The 16,283-nt window shown below is 60.1% G+C and overlaps 1 protein-coding gene across 9 annotated transcripts in view; it reads right to left on the bottom strand.

Moving 5' to 3' along the window:
- Positions 1-4,591: 4,591 nt before the first annotated feature.
- RGS3 (regulator of G protein signaling 3) overlaps positions 4,592-16,283 on the bottom strand; it is a 77,407-nt gene continuing 65,715 nt past the window's right edge. For 7 of the 9 annotated variants that reach the window (XM_038156157.1, XM_038156159.1, XM_038156158.1 and 4 more), the window contains 6 exons: positions 15,070-15,720; positions 11,422-11,495; positions 7,589-7,690; positions 6,719-6,780; positions 5,929-6,095; positions 4,592-5,839 (listed from right to left, as the gene is read on the bottom strand). In XM_038156157.1, coding sequence (XP_038012085.1) covers positions 5,654-5,839; positions 5,929-6,095; positions 6,719-6,780; positions 7,589-7,690; positions 11,422-11,495; positions 15,070-15,720 — 1,242 coding nt within the window. In that variant the 3' untranslated portion in view covers positions 4,592-5,653. Of the gene's footprint in view, positions 5,840-5,928; positions 6,096-6,718; positions 6,781-7,588; positions 7,691-7,789; positions 10,151-10,238; positions 11,386-11,421; positions 11,496-15,069; positions 15,721-16,283 lie in introns of those variants that run through there. The other 2 variants (XM_038156165.1, XM_038156164.1) reach the window with 2 other exon arrangements.

The raw sequence follows: 16,283 nt of genomic DNA on the forward strand, positions 1-16,283 counted from the left end.
GAGCTGGCTGGAGAGCACAGGGCACACAATCAGAAGGACACATCCAAAAGCCCCATGCCAAGCCCAGGAGCTCCATCCCAGAGCAGAGCAGAACTCGTTTGGCTCTGGGGATCAGCTTTCAGCACGTGAGCCCCTTCTGCCCTGGGAGCTTTGTTTGGTGCTCTGTGACCCATCACAGCTGTCCCCAGGCCCAGGAGCAAGAGTTTCACCTGCTTGTCTTTGTCTGCAAAATCACGTCAGGGACAGCAGGGCTGCTCCCCTGAGGAGATGACGCATGGCCTGTGTGGAACTTTCCATGAGGAACACGTGTGGCCTGAAATAATTGTCCCATTAGTTCAGGAAAGGACAAGAAATTACTTGCAAATGGCTCCTGTGCAAACACTCCATCCACAGCCCCCACCTGCTCCTGCCTGGCTCTTCTTCCTCTCCCCCACCTCCCTCCAGCTCTCCCTCTGCCAAGGGAGGGAGGCAGGGAAATGGGGAATCCCAAAGTCAGCTCCGTCCCTGCCTATGCACGAAGGGGATGGGGTCACTCTGAGGAGCAGGTGCCCCTCATCCCCTCTGTGTGTCCCAGCCCTGCTCAGCCACAAAAAAAAAAAAGCATTTTTAACCATCCTTTGCTCCATCCTCCCCAGGCCTCAGGGCTGGCTGCACTCATCTGCTTTCCTCCCCAGCTCCAGGGAATGTGTGAGCTGGATGGGCTGAGTAAAAATGACCTCATGCAGGGAAGAATCAGAAAATGAGCAATGAGAGGGACACAACAATGCTTCCCCACTGAGCTGGAGGCACCCAGGGGACTCCACCACTGCTGCATTTCCTGCCCTGGCACTGGCCCAGCTGAGCTGGGTTTGTATCCTTGACAGAAACCTCTGAGTCTGGTTTTATTTTTACCTCAGAAGCCTTTTTACTTTCCCTGTGGTTGCTCCCTTGGATTGTTTGGGGGGTGACATCATTAATGCCCCCTGCAGATGTTGGTGGCACTGGTCCTGCCAGCCCCAATCCAGGGATGCTTTGGAAGGGCATCTGTGGCACCCTGGGCAGGACAATGAGCTGAGCACCTCCTCACCAGCCCAGCCCAGCCCCGGGGTCACCACCAGCAAGGACAAACACACTCTGCACCCTTATCACCCCCAGAGGATGCCAAAGGCCCCAGACAAACCCAGACCAAGGCTGACCTCCATCCCCGCCCTGCAGACAGCAGGGTGCTCCTGTGCTGGGGCTCCAGACAGCTCCTGGGCACCTCAGCACCCAAATTAGAGCTCAGGGTACTCCTGATAAGCCTCAATAGCCCTGAGCAGGGTGAAGGGACTGTCACAGCACCTCAGCTGTTTACTCCAGGCAGGGAATTCTTGTGTCAGTGGTTTCAGTATCAAACTGCTGAGCTGTGTTTAGTCTGTGGCTGGAAAGCAGCCTTGCTTCTATTCTGAGAACTTTTGTCTAATCAGGGGTCCAAGGAATGATTTTGCTCAGTAGAAAGTTCTGTTTATTTGGGTAAGTTTGTCCTCCAGGATGGGTGCCCTGGAAAAGCCCAGTAAAGGCTGAACAGTGCTGGAGTGTCTTGGGGCACAGGACACGCCTGCAAAAAAAGGCAAAGTTCTGTTTCTGTAGAAATGAGAAAAGCTTTATGCTCCTGGCTTGCAGCCAGGTGGTGAGGAAGCTCTGGAATGAGGCTCCTTGCAGCCCAAGTGCTGCAGATGCTCACCTGGGATGACCACATTCCCTTCTCCCAGTAAATCTTCATGTCAGAGGTGCTCAGCAGCTTGAGCTGCATTTTGCAGCTGCCACATTCAGAGCTTCCTTAGCTTTTGTGAGTCACAGGTGAGCGCAGCACCCATCCCTGGCTGTGTGCCACGTCAGACAGCTGACGCAGTACTGACCTGAGGGACACCTGAAGGGTCAAGGCCATCACCTGGGACAGGTGACACATTTTCCCACATCTCCAAGTGCTTTTTGTTCATCCCAGCCTCCTCGTCCTTGAGGGTGTGAGGGAGCCATCACGTTAAACCCAGGACCTGACGACATCTTACCTTTCTCAAAAACATCCGGTTTTGAAGCTTTCAGCTCTTTCTGGTGATAAATCCCATATTCCCAAATAAATCCCTCCCCTTGGGAGCTTTGTGCCATGGATGAACAAGGAGCACCTGAGTGGACTTTGCCCTGTTTGCACACAACAAACACGGCTAAGCTGCGACTATTTGCAACTCAGCAACCACTAATTTTTAGCCCAGAGATAAATCCTCGTTATCTGCTAAGATAAGGAGCTCCCTGTTTTGGAAGGCACTAGTTTCCACACTGGGAAATTCCCTTTGGCTGCAGCACCAGTGATGTCCACAGGCAGCTCTTCCCCACATCCCTGATCCTCGGGATGAGCCCAGGACAGGCAGCAGCACCTGCTGTCACCCTTCTTTGGTGGCTTCAGTGCAGGTAATGTCCCCTCTCCTCCTCCAGGGCCATCACCAGCCAGGTGACCTCCCTGATCCCAGCATTGCTGCCGTGGGAATGTCCCTCAAGCAGTGCCAGTTGGGCTGTGCCTCAAATTAGGAATTAGGAATATACCTAATTCCCATTCCCTTCATGCAGGCTTGTGGCATTGGCATCTATGAGTCAGGAATTTCTTCTCTTGGCATGACTGGATTTTGTCCTGGATATCTGATTTTTTTGCTACAGAAGGACATTTCTCTTCCCCTTCTGTGCTGTAAGCTCAGTGTCCCTGTAAGAGCTCCCTGTGTCCCTTCAGGGCAGTGGGGCTGGATCTCCATCCCAACCAATGTCCCCAGAACAAACCCCTTCCACAGGCTCACTTCCCTCAGCAGTTCCCGTGCAGATGCTCCAGCCTCCTCACACCGTCTGCTCTGCAGCACAAAGTCTTGGGGAAGCTGTCACAGCCCCTCTCCCACAGCACAGAGAGGACAAAGCTGTGGCTTCAGTGTCACCACAGAGTCCACCAGGAGACCTGAGTTCATTTTGAGACCTGTCCTGTGCAGGGGGCACTGGCCATCCCAGGAAAACAAGGAAAACACACGTGGCCTTTCCAGCTTTCCCCCAGCCTGTCCCTCCAGGGAATCGAGTGTCCCCAGGCACGTGGGGATGGCGTTTGCCAAGTGACTCAGGCCAGCCTGGAACCCAGCAATAAATTCTCTTACAGCAATAACCCAGCTCCTGTCACTCACCCAGGGCTATTTCATCTTTCCAGGGAGTCACCCCAGGTCCTCATTTCTCCACCCCCACGGGGCCTTTGTCCCCTGCAGGGATCAAAGCCGAACACCAGATTCCCACCCCACACATCCCATGGCAGCCCCAGCCCTCCCTGCCTGCCTGGGCTGGGATAATTCCTGGAGGGAAGGCAGGTTGTAGGCTCAAAACCCAGCGTGGTTATGGGGTTGGGATACTCCTGGGCATCAGCAGCACCACGGGATGCACCAGGGCTGCTGGGGCTGTGCTCAGGGCAGGAAGAAGGTGACAGCAGGGACTGAGCTGCCCAGTGTCCACAGAGCCTCCGAGCCCAGACCCTCTGGAGGTGTCCCAGTGAGCCTGGGAACATGGAAATATGGGACAATGAAGGGACCCTGCTGTAAGATTCCTAACACTGACAGTTTGGGATGGAGTGAGGAGCTCAGGAGAGTGCAGATGGAGAGAGGGGGAGGTGCAAGAAAATCTGTGTTGAGTCCAGACACAAAGGGAAACCCTCCCAGCTGGGAAGGAGAGAAGATGAAAGCTCTGGGCGGTGCCAGGAGAAAGATGAGGGTGTGGCCTGGAGGAGGCAGCTGGGAGGGTGCCCCCACCCACCAGGTCCCAGCAGCTCCAGGATCAGTGACTGGGTCACCACTGGGACACCATCCATGGACCTTGACCCTGGGGTGCCAACAGCATCTCCAGGAGAGCCACCTCACCAACCCTACTGTCTCCAGCCAAGCTGAGTCAGAGCCTCAGCCCTGCCTCACCTGGCATCACCAGCTGGTTGTTTGAAGAGGGAAAACAGGGGGCTCCCCAGAGATGGTACCTGCTGGGGAGAGCTGTGCTCAGGTGGGGCAGCCACAAAGCCCTGGGCAGCACCAGCAGCACTCTGGGCAGCCACACCACAGCCCAGCACAGCCCTGTGACACCACAGTCACATCTCTGAGCCATCCAAGGCCCACCACAACCAAACACACCCCAAACAGCCTTTACAAAATATTTGCACCCCATACCAGAGCACTGCTCTTGCTGGGGAGGAACAGCCCTGCCAAGCCATGCACAGACCTGGAATAGCTTTTTGTTGGTGCTTTTGGTGTGTCCCCAGAGGGACCTGGAGCTGCAGGAGGTCACTGGTGTGTTTGGGCATTTCCCCGCTCAGAGGTTTGTGCCCTGCCATGTTTAACAGCAACCGCTGGCCTTGGGAACGGTCTCACTTCGGGCAAAACTCTGCTTCTACACCCAGACCTGCCCTCAGGAGCATCTGGCAGCTGCTCCATCATAAAAAACAGCTCAGAAATTCATGGAATCAGATTTTCCCTTCTTTAGCCACACAGTAATAGGATTTTACACTCCTTAGCGAGGCGAGGGCCGCGCGGCTCCACCAGTGCTGGCAAGCACGGCAGGAACAAAAGCCAGCTACAAGAAATTATATTCTCCTTTTATTTACCTATGACCATGACAATGTAGGTTTTTTCTAGCTGCAGAGATGCTTTGCACTGTAAACTGGGAGGCAGGCAGCGCACCCTGCCCTGCCAGGGCCAGCAGGAACCCCCGCTTCCCAAACACAGCATTGTTATCCAGAGTCAGGAGAGCGGCTGCTGCCAGAGTTGCTCTTCTCCATCACCAAACCCTCCGTCGTCAGGGCATCAGTATATTGATATTTACACCAGGCTCCCCCAGCGGCCCGCTGCCAGGGAATGGGTCTGGCACACAAAACCTGCTACCTTACAAAATCTACACATCCGGAAAAGGAAAAAGGCATCCACTCCGCCGGAGAACTCAGCCGCGACACACACAAATATTGCACTTGTAACTTGGGAACGGGGAGGACATGGGGGTTTCCTATCACACAGCAACGTGTCCAGCTACAGGAGGGCAATAAATAAACCAGGGTGAGGGCAGGAGGGGGTGCTTTGCACACCTCCAGCACAGGGCAAGGGCCCAGCTCTCGCTGCTCCCAGGGGGACCCACCACGAGCCAAGGAAGTGCCGGCTCCTGCCAGAGCTGCTCCGGGGCAGCCGGGAGGCCCCACGGCACAGGGGAGCACAGCAGCGTCCTGGGGCTGCTCCAGTTCACAAGGCTTTAATCCAGGACCACATTTGTGTCGGTGCTGCTGTCCCCTTGCCAGAGCCCTGCATGAGATCTCCTCCTCCTTGCCAAGCTGGGCTCACTCTTCACCTTCCAGCAATGCTCATGGCTGGGGCAGGTGCTTCACAGTAGTCTTGTGGGAGCTTCCCTCCTGGCTAAATCCACGCCGGAGCCACCCCGAAGGCGTCGTACCAGCGATGGTGGGGCTGCAGCAGTGCCAGACTGCCCGGCCTGTCGGTGCCCTCGGCCCCAGTGCCTTCAGCTGCCCCCTGTCCGTACGGCCTGAGGCACGAGCAGCACAACGAGCTCCCACCAGCTCCTGGGAAGGCCTCCACTGCCCAATTCCATGTAAACACACAGCTCCCAGCCTGCCCCGAGACAGTCCTTGGGCCTACAGTGGGGAGCTGCCCTTCTTCTGGTTGATTATGTCCAAGTAGAGGTCGGAGCGGAGGAAGCGGGGGTACGAGTCCTTCTCCATGAGCCCGTAAATCCTCTTCTGCGCCAGGTCGAAGCAGCTGCGGGTGATGTTCTGCAGGTTCTCCTTGGTGTGCTCCCGTGTGTAGGAGTCCAGGTTGACCTGTGGGCAGAGGAACCAGGGCTGGTGAGCAGCTCCCCAGGCAGCCACAGTGCCGGGAGCCACACACCAGCGTGGGAGCCAGCCCTCACCTCCTTGCAGGACTGGATGGCAATGTACTCAGCGAAGATCTTCTTGGCCTTGGAGACCATCTTGGACTGGGATTTGATCTTCTTGAACTCCTCACAGGCCAGCCAGAACTCCAGGTTCTCCTCGCTGAACTCGGTGCGCAGGAAGGCCCTGAAGGCAGCGAGCCCGTCTGTGGGAGACAAGGACACGGCTCTACTCCTGCTCACAGGCAGAGAACAGCCCCACAGGACCCTCAGCTCTGGCAGAGCTGCAGCCCAAACCACCTCCCTGCACTGCCTGAAAAAGCACCTTGTGCAAACAGGCAGCAATGGCACTGCCAGGGCAGCACAGCCCATCCAGGAGCTGAATCCACATCCCCAGCCTGGCTGCAGCACCGAGAGCCAGAAGGGAGGCTGGGCTGGTGTGGGGACAGGACCCCCATGCCATCCCCTGGGCCGGGTGCAGGATGGGGTGCCTGAGAAGGGCTGTCCTCCCATGTTCAGGATGCTCTAAAGCGGCTTCTGCTCCTCTGTACAGCCCCAAACTGGACACAGAGATGGATCACTGCCCCCTCCTCCCCAAGCTGGGGGCTGCAGCCCCGACCTGAAGCTCTCCCTGGCCTCTGCCACCAAGTTCCCTCCTGAGCCAGGCAGGAGCAGGAGGGGGCAGACAAGGGAGAGGCTAATTTGGCTTTGTGCATCCCCAAACACCGGAAGGGATTAATAGAGGAAATCCCAGATTTATCCAGGCACGTGTCTGGATATTCCCCTGGCAGCAAACACAAGTGGAAGGGATGGACACACACTTACTTACATTTGTGCAGCAGCAGCTTCTCCAGGGAGTCTCCCCACTTGAGCGCTTCCTCGGGAGTGGGCCTGTGGAGAAAGGATGGCACGTTGGCAAAGCTCAGCAGCAAAAGCTGCTTTTGCTGTCTGCTAAACATTTCCAGTGGATTAAAAGCCAGGCTGTGAGCCCAGCACGGCTGCTCCCACCTCCCAAATCAGCCTCTTGCTAAACATTTCCAGAGGATAAAGCCACGCTATGTGCCCAAGGGGCTGGCCCTGGCTCCCACCTTGGTACTGGCACTGGCAGAGCAGCTGAAGGCAGAGCCAGGCTCTGCACCAGGCAGCACCACAGCAGCTCTGCCGAAAGGAAACCGCTGCCTGTAGGCTGGCAGGAAGAAAATCCAACCCCAGGGGGTCTGTGCAGGCAGCTGTGGCACTTGGGGTGTCCGAGGAAGAACTGAAGAAGCCCTGGGTGATGCAGAGGTGAGGGAAAGTGGGGTTTCAGCTGCCCCATTCAAGCAGCCAGAGAAGCTGCCAGGAGAAAGAGCAGGGAGGGCTTGTCTCCAGCTGCTGGAGCATCTCCAGAGCAAATTGGTTTTTCAAACCATCCTCTGGCCAGTTAAAGTTCCATAGACAGGCACTGGGAGAACGCTGCTGTCAGGTAAATTTCCAGCCCAAGCTGCTGCGGTGCCACCGTGCAGGCAGCACCGCTCACCCTCCAGCAGGAGATATTCAGCCAAAAAAATATTTTAAATGCTCCTCCAGATACAAAAACTTTGTCCACAGCTTCCTCAGACGGGGTGAATACAGTCTCCCTGGAGGTGAGGAGCTCCAGACCACAGCTTGTCCCCAAGCCCCCAGGGTCCCCATCCCCACGCCGCCCGCTCGCAGCACCTACTTGAGCGATTTGAGCACTTTGTCCAGCTTGCCGGAGGGGTTGGCTCCGGGGGACTCGTTCCGCCGCCGAAAAATCCCCAGCCGGTTCTTCATGTCCTTGGCTCTAGAGAGAAGAGCGAGTGTGAGCGGGCGGCGAGGGGACCCCGGCCCGCGGGGACCCTCCGGCAGCGCGTCCCGCCCGCGCCCCGCGCCCTCCACCTACTCCTTCATGGTGTGCCGGCGCTGCAGGCTGCCCGTGTGCGGCCGCTGCACCGCCAGCAGCATCTCCGCGTGGAACTCCAGCGGCTGCGGCTTGGACAGGTCGCGGAAGAAGGGCATGGCAGCGGGGACAGCCCGAGCGGCGGGGACAGCCCGAGCGGCGGGGACAGCGGGGACGCTCTGCCGCCCGCCCCGAGCCGCGCTCCTGCCGCAGCGGCCAGCGCGGAACGGGAAGTGGGAGGGCTCAGCGCGGAGAGCTTTAAATGCGGCGTGGGGCGGCCCGGCAGCGTGCGAGTGAGTAAAGGCTGTGTCAGCCCCGCCGCTGGCTGGGACGGCTCTGCCGTTGCTGGGGAAACTTGAGGAAAGGTGGAAAAATCAGCGCCGAGGCGGATAGTGGGGCCTTTCAAGAGACGGCGGGGAAAAATAATCACGGCGAGGATTTACGAGGGATATTTATAGAGCGCAGGCATCCCGGGAAGGCAGCGGGGCCGGCGGCGGGGCGGAGCGGGCTGAGGAGCAGAGCGGGGACTGCGCTGTCCTGTGTCCCCCCTGCGTGGGCACCCACACATGCACACCCCACGGGTGTTCACACGTCTGCGGTGCCAGCCCGTGTGGGACACGGCCTGGGGACACTTCCGTAAGGAGGTGGCCGGGATTGGCAGCGCAGGGCGCTGGGGCAAAGACACCCCACTCTGTCACCCGCGCACCCGTCCCCCCGCTCCAGCATCTCTGGACAGACAGACTAACGGACACACGGCCGTGGGGCTCGCTGTTGCCCTGGGGAGCTGCCAGTAACACAAAGTTGTACAGATTTTTGGGAAGCGCCGCGGGAAAAGGAGCGCACCCCCCCCCCCCCCGGGAGCAGGCACGGGCAGGGATGGGACGGGCGGTGCTGCCCCCTCGTGGCAGTGCGCGGTCACTGCATCCGGACGCGGCGGGGACACCGCGGGGACCGGTCCCGAACACCGCCCAAAAACCCCAAAAATGCAGCAATTACAAGTTTTAGCGCTTGGGCCTTGCTTCTCACGCCCTCTTCTTCCAATGGCACTGATCTGTCACTCATTTAAAAGCAAGTATAATGCTATCTTAATTACATGTAGCTGGAACCCTTATAACTGGAAAAAATTACAGCTTCCATCTGTGTTTTTAATTTCTTCCATTTAAAATACCTCTCCTCGATCTCATCATAAAGTGCACATAGACAGTGTTTCACTGCCTGTGGATATAATGTATTTATCAAAACTTAAGAGCATCAGTGTTTTCTCAACACACATGGACTCTGCCCTCTAAATCTGAAGCTCCTTATCTGACAGCATCTCATTAGGCAAGCAGCTTCAGTTTCCACTTCTTGCTCTTTCTGATTCTGCAAATTTAATGTTACAGGATCTGCCACAGGTCACACAGCAAGGATGCTCAGACAAGCCCCCTCTGCCTGGCCAAGCCATGCCCAGGGACATGAAGGGGACAGGATTCAGATTCAGGGAACAGATGCACCACTCCACCCCAGGTGATGTTCTCCAGACCCACAGCTCTCTCTAGTCCCAGGAGGGTAAAACACAGCAACCACGGGGAAAAATAAAAAGTGCAACAACCCCCGGGGCTCAGTCCAATGAGCCACAGAATGATTGTAGAGGGCAGCACTCCCCCCAATCCCTGGTGCCATCCATACCCATGGACACAGTTTCACTGCCTTCACACCCTCTGGGCTGTGATCCCAGCAGGACGCACGTTCCGCTGCTGCCAGGCACCCGCCAGCGTGGGAAAAGCAGATCCAAACACGGAGCCTCACGCTCCTAACACCATCTGCCTCCCATCGCTGCGCCGCCAGCGCCGCCGGCAGCCGGGGACCCGCCAGCACACAGGACGAGCCATCCCACACAGCCTCGAGCAACAACTCCGGCAGTGTTCCCAGTTTAGCAGGGCAGCAGTCAGCGCCCGGCAGGGCTGGCAGAGCACCGAACGCCCCTTGTGTGTGTCACAGGAGGGTCGCCCCCACAGCACAGCCCTTGGCACCAGGCCAGCTGGAACACACCAGGCAGGTGATCCTGGCTCCTGGGTGGATTTTCCAGCTGGAACACACCAGGCAGGTGGTCACAGCTCCTGGGTGGATTTTCCAGCTGGAACACACCAGGCAGACACCTCCTAAGGAAGCACCCCAACTTCCACATGCTGCTCCTCTTGCACACCCTTGCACAGAAGGAGTGGGACCAACCCAGCCTGTGACAGCCATGGGCAGGCACAGCTCCCAGCTGCGGCCACACTGCACAATAAATGCCCCAGCAAAAATGATTCCACAAAATAATTGCTGATTTCACTCCAGAGCCGCCTCTATAAAGTGATCTGCCCCAGCACCCCAGTATGACCACGAGGCCCAGCACCATCACCCCACGCTGCTTCCAAACCATCCGGTGGGCAGCACATCCCCCTTCCTCGCAGGATGCTGGGTGTCCTACCTTTCCAGGTATTTCTCGGAAAAGTCCACCATGGCGTGGCACATCGAGGCCGGCAGCGTGTGCCGGGAGAGGAGCGAGTGCCGACCCGCGGCCCCCGCACCATAAATAGTCCCGGAGCCGGCTGGGACCGCGCGGCGCAGCCAATGGCGCTGCCAGGCGCTCCCCGGAGCATCCCCCGCCGCTCAAGGTGAGCGCGGAGCCCTCTCCGCAACCGCCCCTGACCCCGCCGCGCCGGGGGGGCCCAGCCTCCCCCGCCAGCCCCGTTCCGCCGGCGCTGCCACGCGGCCGGGGGGACGTCCCTGCTGCAAGGGCTTCGTTTTCATTTCGAGTGCTGGGGGGGAAATAATAAAAAGAGCTAAAAATAGGCGGCAGCGATGAGGCAGCGCGGGCCGACAGTGCCGCTCGCTGGCACGGCCGGCGAGGCCGGGCAGCTGCGTGCGCAGCCCCCTCGCACCCTGAGCCACTCCAACCACGTGTGGCTCCTCCGCCCGCCCGGCACACGTGGCGCGGGGCACGGGGCACACAGCCACGGGCATCCCCGGGGCCCCGGCCCCGGCCGGATCCGCGTTCCGGAGGAGCTCGCCACCGCACGTCCTCACTCGTGCGCCTGCCCCCCTCAGCTGCAGCTGTGTTTGAGGACAGCAAAGGCCACGGCTGCCTTGTCCTTGCTTGCACCCACTTTTTGGAACCCCAAAGCCTTACCGGGGGCAGCAGAGAGCTGCCGGTGTCCCTCGGGTGTTCCCGCGGTCCCCGCTCCCACCGCGCCGCCGCGGATGTGCCGCAAGGGCTGAGCCTGACCCGCGGAGCGAAACCTCCCCATTCCTCCTCCCGGCATGGGGCCGGCGGGAAGGAGGCCCCCAGATCAGATTTCACCGCTTCCATGTCCTCTCCCTGAACCCGGGCTAGCTGTTTCTCCCCAGAGCCGGTGTTTTCACCCTGCCCGGGCACGGTGGAAGGGGGTGGCTCCCAGCTGGGCTGGGCAGTGGCCCCAGCATACCCCGCCACCCTCCCTGGAAACAATTCCGTCTGAAGTGAGACCCCAGTTCATGGCTTTGCTGCTGGAAAAAGTCAGGGGGAAGACAGTGATCCTGAGGGCTCCTGGTACCAACAGGGCTAGGCCGAGGTGTCTGATCCCACTAACAGCCCTGGCACTCCCTGATGCCCCCCCCGATGTGACACTTACAGGCTCTTGCTGCGTTTCTTGCGGGAGGTCTCATCCCCTTCATCACAGCTGCACTCAGGGTCTGCTCCACTCAGCTGGGGGGAACAGAAAATCAGTGTCTGTCATCACACCAGGACATGCCCACGATGTCACTCTGTGTCACCAGCCAGCAGGGCCAGCATCCTCACGTTCCCAACAGCACACAGCCCAGACCCACAGCACCCACAGGGCCCCTTCCCCATGATGGCAATGACACGGGACAAGCTCCTGACACAGGAACCTCACTCATCCTCTGCCAGTTCAGCCCATGGTGCTCCTGGAGCATCCAAGGAGACCCCAGGGCCGCTGGCTCAGGGAGTCTCCAGGTTCAAGGTGTGGACAGTGGTACCTCCTACAGGTCACATCCCCACTCCTGATGCTTCTACTCCTGCCGCTGAGTAGGCACAGGGATCCTGCCACTGCCCAAAGAACCCCCCAGAACCAGGCTGGGCATCCAAAATCAATCAGGAGTTCCCAGCAGTCCCGAGGCAGGAGAAATCAGAGCAGTTCACCTACAATTGAATCATATCATTGCAGTTTACAAGTCTGCCCTCTGACCACTGCTCCAGCGCAGCCTGGACAAACCAAGGGGATCTGGGATGTGCCATGAGCTCAGGGCAGCACCAGCACAGCCACAAAGCCTGGCACCAGGCAGGGAGACCCGAGGGATCACCGTGGCTCGGGGGCTTTAGCATTCCTGCACGCTGCAGATGCTCACGGCCAGCCCTGCCTCCCGCCCCGCACCCACCCGACCACCGGCAGCTCATCCCGTGCTCCCGGGGCTGCCAGGCGCTTTCCAGGATCATCACCCCGCGGCCGGGCCGTGGGAACCCTGCGCTCAGCCCCGCAGCCCCGGGCCCGGGGTTCCGGACACTTCCTTCCATTCTGCGCCCGGCTTTCCGGAGTTTATCGGGCCCGAACAATGCGGCCCTCGCCGAGCACCTTCCCCGGGCCGCTGCGGCCCCGGCAGACGGGCTGGCCGCGGCTTCCTGCCATTGTCCGGAGAGGCTCCGTGCTCGGGGACAAAAGGCAGCGGCAGAGCTGTCCCGAGGAGTGCCAGCGCTCCCCACCGTGCCCCATAAAACAACCGGCTCCCAGCCGCACCGCGGGAAGCGGGGATCGGGGAGGCACACCGGGCACGATGCTGTTAAAAGAGGCTGCGGGATAAGCCCCTCTGACACACTCCCAGATGGGAAAATAACCAAGAAGCTTGATGGATGTGATGGCCCTGAAGCTGAGGCCGCTGGATGCAGGTGTTGCCAGAGATTGATAGCTTGGTAGAGGAATTCCCTATGGGAATTGTGCATCAGCGTCCCGCTCCAAAAAGCTGGGAGGTTTCATTGAACTATTCAAGGGCACAGACCAATGAAAGTGCTTCCAAAGTGTGGGCGGGGGGTGGCAGTAGCCCAATCCCACAGTGGCTCAGCCCCGTGTCTGGCTTCCCTGACTGCTGCACACCCTCCACAGCAGCTGGAGAGGCAGGGCAAGGGGAACGGGACAATGGGAGCACAGCGGGAATGGGGCAGTGGGGACAGGAGAATAGGAGCAGGGCAGTGAGAAAGGCGCAGTGGGGACGGGGAATGGGAATGGGAATGGGAATGGGAATGGGAATGGGATGGTGGGAGCAGGGCAATGGGAGCAGAGCAGTGGGAATGGGGTAGTGGGAACAGGGCAGTGGGAATGAGGCAGTGGGGACAGGGGAAGGGGAATGGGGTGGGAGCAGAGCAGTGGGAATGGGGCAGTGGGAATGGGGGCAGTTGGAGCAGAGCAGAGGGAATGGGGCAGTGGGAGCAGGGTGATGTGAGCATGGAGCAGGGCAGTAGGAACAGGCAGGGGTGCCCAGGAGAACACACGGGCAGGGATTTAGGCTCCAGGCAGCCAGAGCTGCTGCAGGCTTGGAGCTGGGAGCTGCAGGAGGTGCAGCCACCACACTGCCCTCCAGCCAGCACAGGCTGCCATTCCCTTCCACAAAAATCCCAGTCTAATGTGCACCAGAAGAGCTTAACGCAGGAGGAGCTCCATTCATCTCTAAGGGAAAACATCCCCCCAGATGAGAGCAGGAGCTGGCGGCTCCCCGGGGCAGGGGGCAGCCCGACCCGGGGTGCCCAGCGGGGACACACGGCCCACCCGTCTCGGGCAGGGCTGCGGGGCTGCAGGGCTGCAGAGTGCAGGGCTGCAGAGCTGCAGGGCTGCGAGGCTGCAGAGTGCAGGGCTGCAGAGCTGCAGGGCTGCGGGGCTGCAGGCTCGGGGCTGCAGAGTGCAGGGCTGCAGAGTGCAGGGCTGCAGAGCTGCAGGGCTGCGGGGCTGCAGAGCTGCAGGGCTGCGGGGCTGCAGGCTCGGGGCTGCACACACAGCGGCACTGTGAGCTCTCCTTCAGGGCACTGCTCACGGGACGCTCTCAGCCGGCGCTGACGCTGTCACCGCCTCCCTCGCACGTGTGACAGGCAGCGACTGTGTCCCTGACACACGGGTGTCTTTTCTTTATCGGGGATAGGGCGGGTCTGAGCCCCCCATCTCCTCCCGCACACAACTGTTGGCCTCAGTCTCCAGGAGAGTTTGGACTCCCCTGCGGACAGCAGCCCCATCCCAGCAGTGTGTAACCCCGGGAAGGGCTCCTACCAGCTGGTCAGGGACTCTGAGCCCGAGAATTCCTCCAGGAAACAGCATCTGATTGGCTTTTCAAGCAGCGTGGCAGGAAAAGGGTTAACCTCAGCATGAGTTTAACCTCAGCATGGGTTTAACTCCAGGGTGTGCAGCAGCCTGTCCTGCCAAGGAGCCATTGCACTGGAGCAAAAGCAGCAGGACATGGTCCTGAGCTGTGAAACAAGGTCCTGAGCTGGGAACACACCCTGAGCACTGAACTGCAGTCCTGTGCTGAGCACCAGAGCCCCAAGCAGCACCCAGAGCTAAGGATGGTGCAGAGCAGGGTATGGGGCCAGGGACCACTCTCAGCACCCTGCCAGTGCCACCTGGGGAGGATGGGAGCAGCAGCACTTCCCAGGAATGATCTCTGCACTGGCAGCTCATTTCCTGCACCATGCATCCAGGGCCAGCTCTGCTCTGGGGGCTCAGGGAGCACCCCCGACCCCCAGGATTGCACAGGCCAGTCCTGGGCAGAGCTGCCTCAGCACAGCCTCTGCTGCTCCTCCTGCAGCAGAGGTGGAGTCACACATCAGTGCTGAGCACAGCTTTTCCATGAGATGGATTCCCACAGTGGTCAAAGCCGTGCAGAAGGCTGGTGGGGCAGAGGGCCACACTGCTCCTGGCACCCCGTGCACACTGGGGACTGTCACCAGAAATTCTCCCCAGTGCTCCTGGGAGGAGCCCTGTGCATTCCCAGATCCCCAGGGCCAACCTCTGCCACCAGCAGTCCCAGCAGACAGCGCTGCCCAGGCCGTGGGCCCTGCAGGGTGTGGGTGCAGCGGTGGCAGTGCCACCCATGGCCCCAGCACGCTGCCCTGGGTGCCATGCCCCGGCTGCTGACACCTCCAGAGCTGGCTGCCAGGGGCAGGGACCCTCCTGAGCACTCCGAAGGGAGCTTTGCCATGGTCATGGAGACAGGGGCCACGTGGCAGGACATCTCCAGCCCAGGAGCTATCCCAGCACCACGGCCAGCCGTGGCTCTCGTACCTTCCTGTGGCCCGAGAAGAGCAGCGTCAGCTGGTGGATGGAGCCGCCGTTTTTGACGAGCTCCTTCTTGAGGGTCCTCGGGGAGGGCAGTGCCCAGTGTGCAGCAGTGCCCTGGCTGTCGGAGCAGTTGAGGGTGGTGTCTGAGGTGAAGCAGTGGCCCTTGGCCTCCTGCAGGAGGCTGCCCTCGCTGTGCGTGCGGCGCCGCAGGGAGCCCTGCACGCTCAGGGTGTAGCCAGGCTGCCCGCCCGACGTCTCGATCATGCTGCTGCGCTTCAGCTCATTCCTGTCCAGGTACTGCTCGTCGCTGTCCTCCTCCTCCTCCTCGTCCTCCTCGTCCTCATCTTCCTCCTCATCCTCCTCCTCGTCCTCGCCGTCCGTGGCACCGCCCGCTGTGCCCGCCGGGCTCTGGCTGAAGGTGCTGTCCAGCCGCAGCTCGGGGATGACAAAGGCTGGCAGGGAGCTGGGCTGCTCGTCTCCCTTTGCCGTGGCCACCGGATGCTTTTCCACTGGGAGAGGAGCCTGGGTGGCCCCCAGAGCCTCCCAGGGCTCGGCCAGAGCCGCTGCCTTGGCAGCCAGAAGGGCCTCACCCACTGCTGCCTTCTCATCCTCCGAGTGCATTTGCCCCGGCTTCTCAGCGCCCGTCTCCAGCATCTGCCAGAGGAGAAGATAAAGAAGATGAAAGCAGAAGCACCCCAAATCTCTCTGGCCACCTTCCTGGGGAGCCTTTCACCTCCTCACACCCCACCTACAAGGCTGGCACTGATTTGTATGATACTAACAGTGCTCTGGTGGGGTGGGATGGCATCGTCTCCACATCCCCAGGTGGTGCCAAGTCACCTATTGCTGTCAGCACCCAGTCCTGCTCTGGAGCCCTGGAACACCAGGTCCCCCAGCTGGCAGGCGTGGGATGGTGGCACTCAGCTCCCGGCAGCACCGGTGGGGTCTGAGGAATCCCAGGGTGCCAGCTGGGCTCCAGCCGCAGAGGCAGAGCCGTGACAGCATCCTCACCCCGACGGCTGCTGCGAGCCACTGCCCTGCAGGGATCTCCCCCAGGGGCTGCAGAGAAACCCAGCAGCTCCAGCTCGTCCGGCAGCTCTGGCCCCTCCTGCACAGCGTTACCAAAGGCTGAAGGGAAGCGCCAGGCTCTGCCCATCCTGCATTGCCCCAGCTCAGCCCGTGGCTCTGGGCAAGCCCTACAAAACCACAGCCACTCC

This window comes from Motacilla alba, chromosome 17, assembly GCF_015832195.1.
Source record: "Motacilla alba alba isolate MOTALB_02 chromosome 17, Motacilla_alba_V1.0_pri, whole genome shotgun sequence".
Lineage (NCBI taxonomy): Eukaryota > Metazoa > Chordata > Aves > Passeriformes > Motacillidae > Motacilla > Motacilla alba.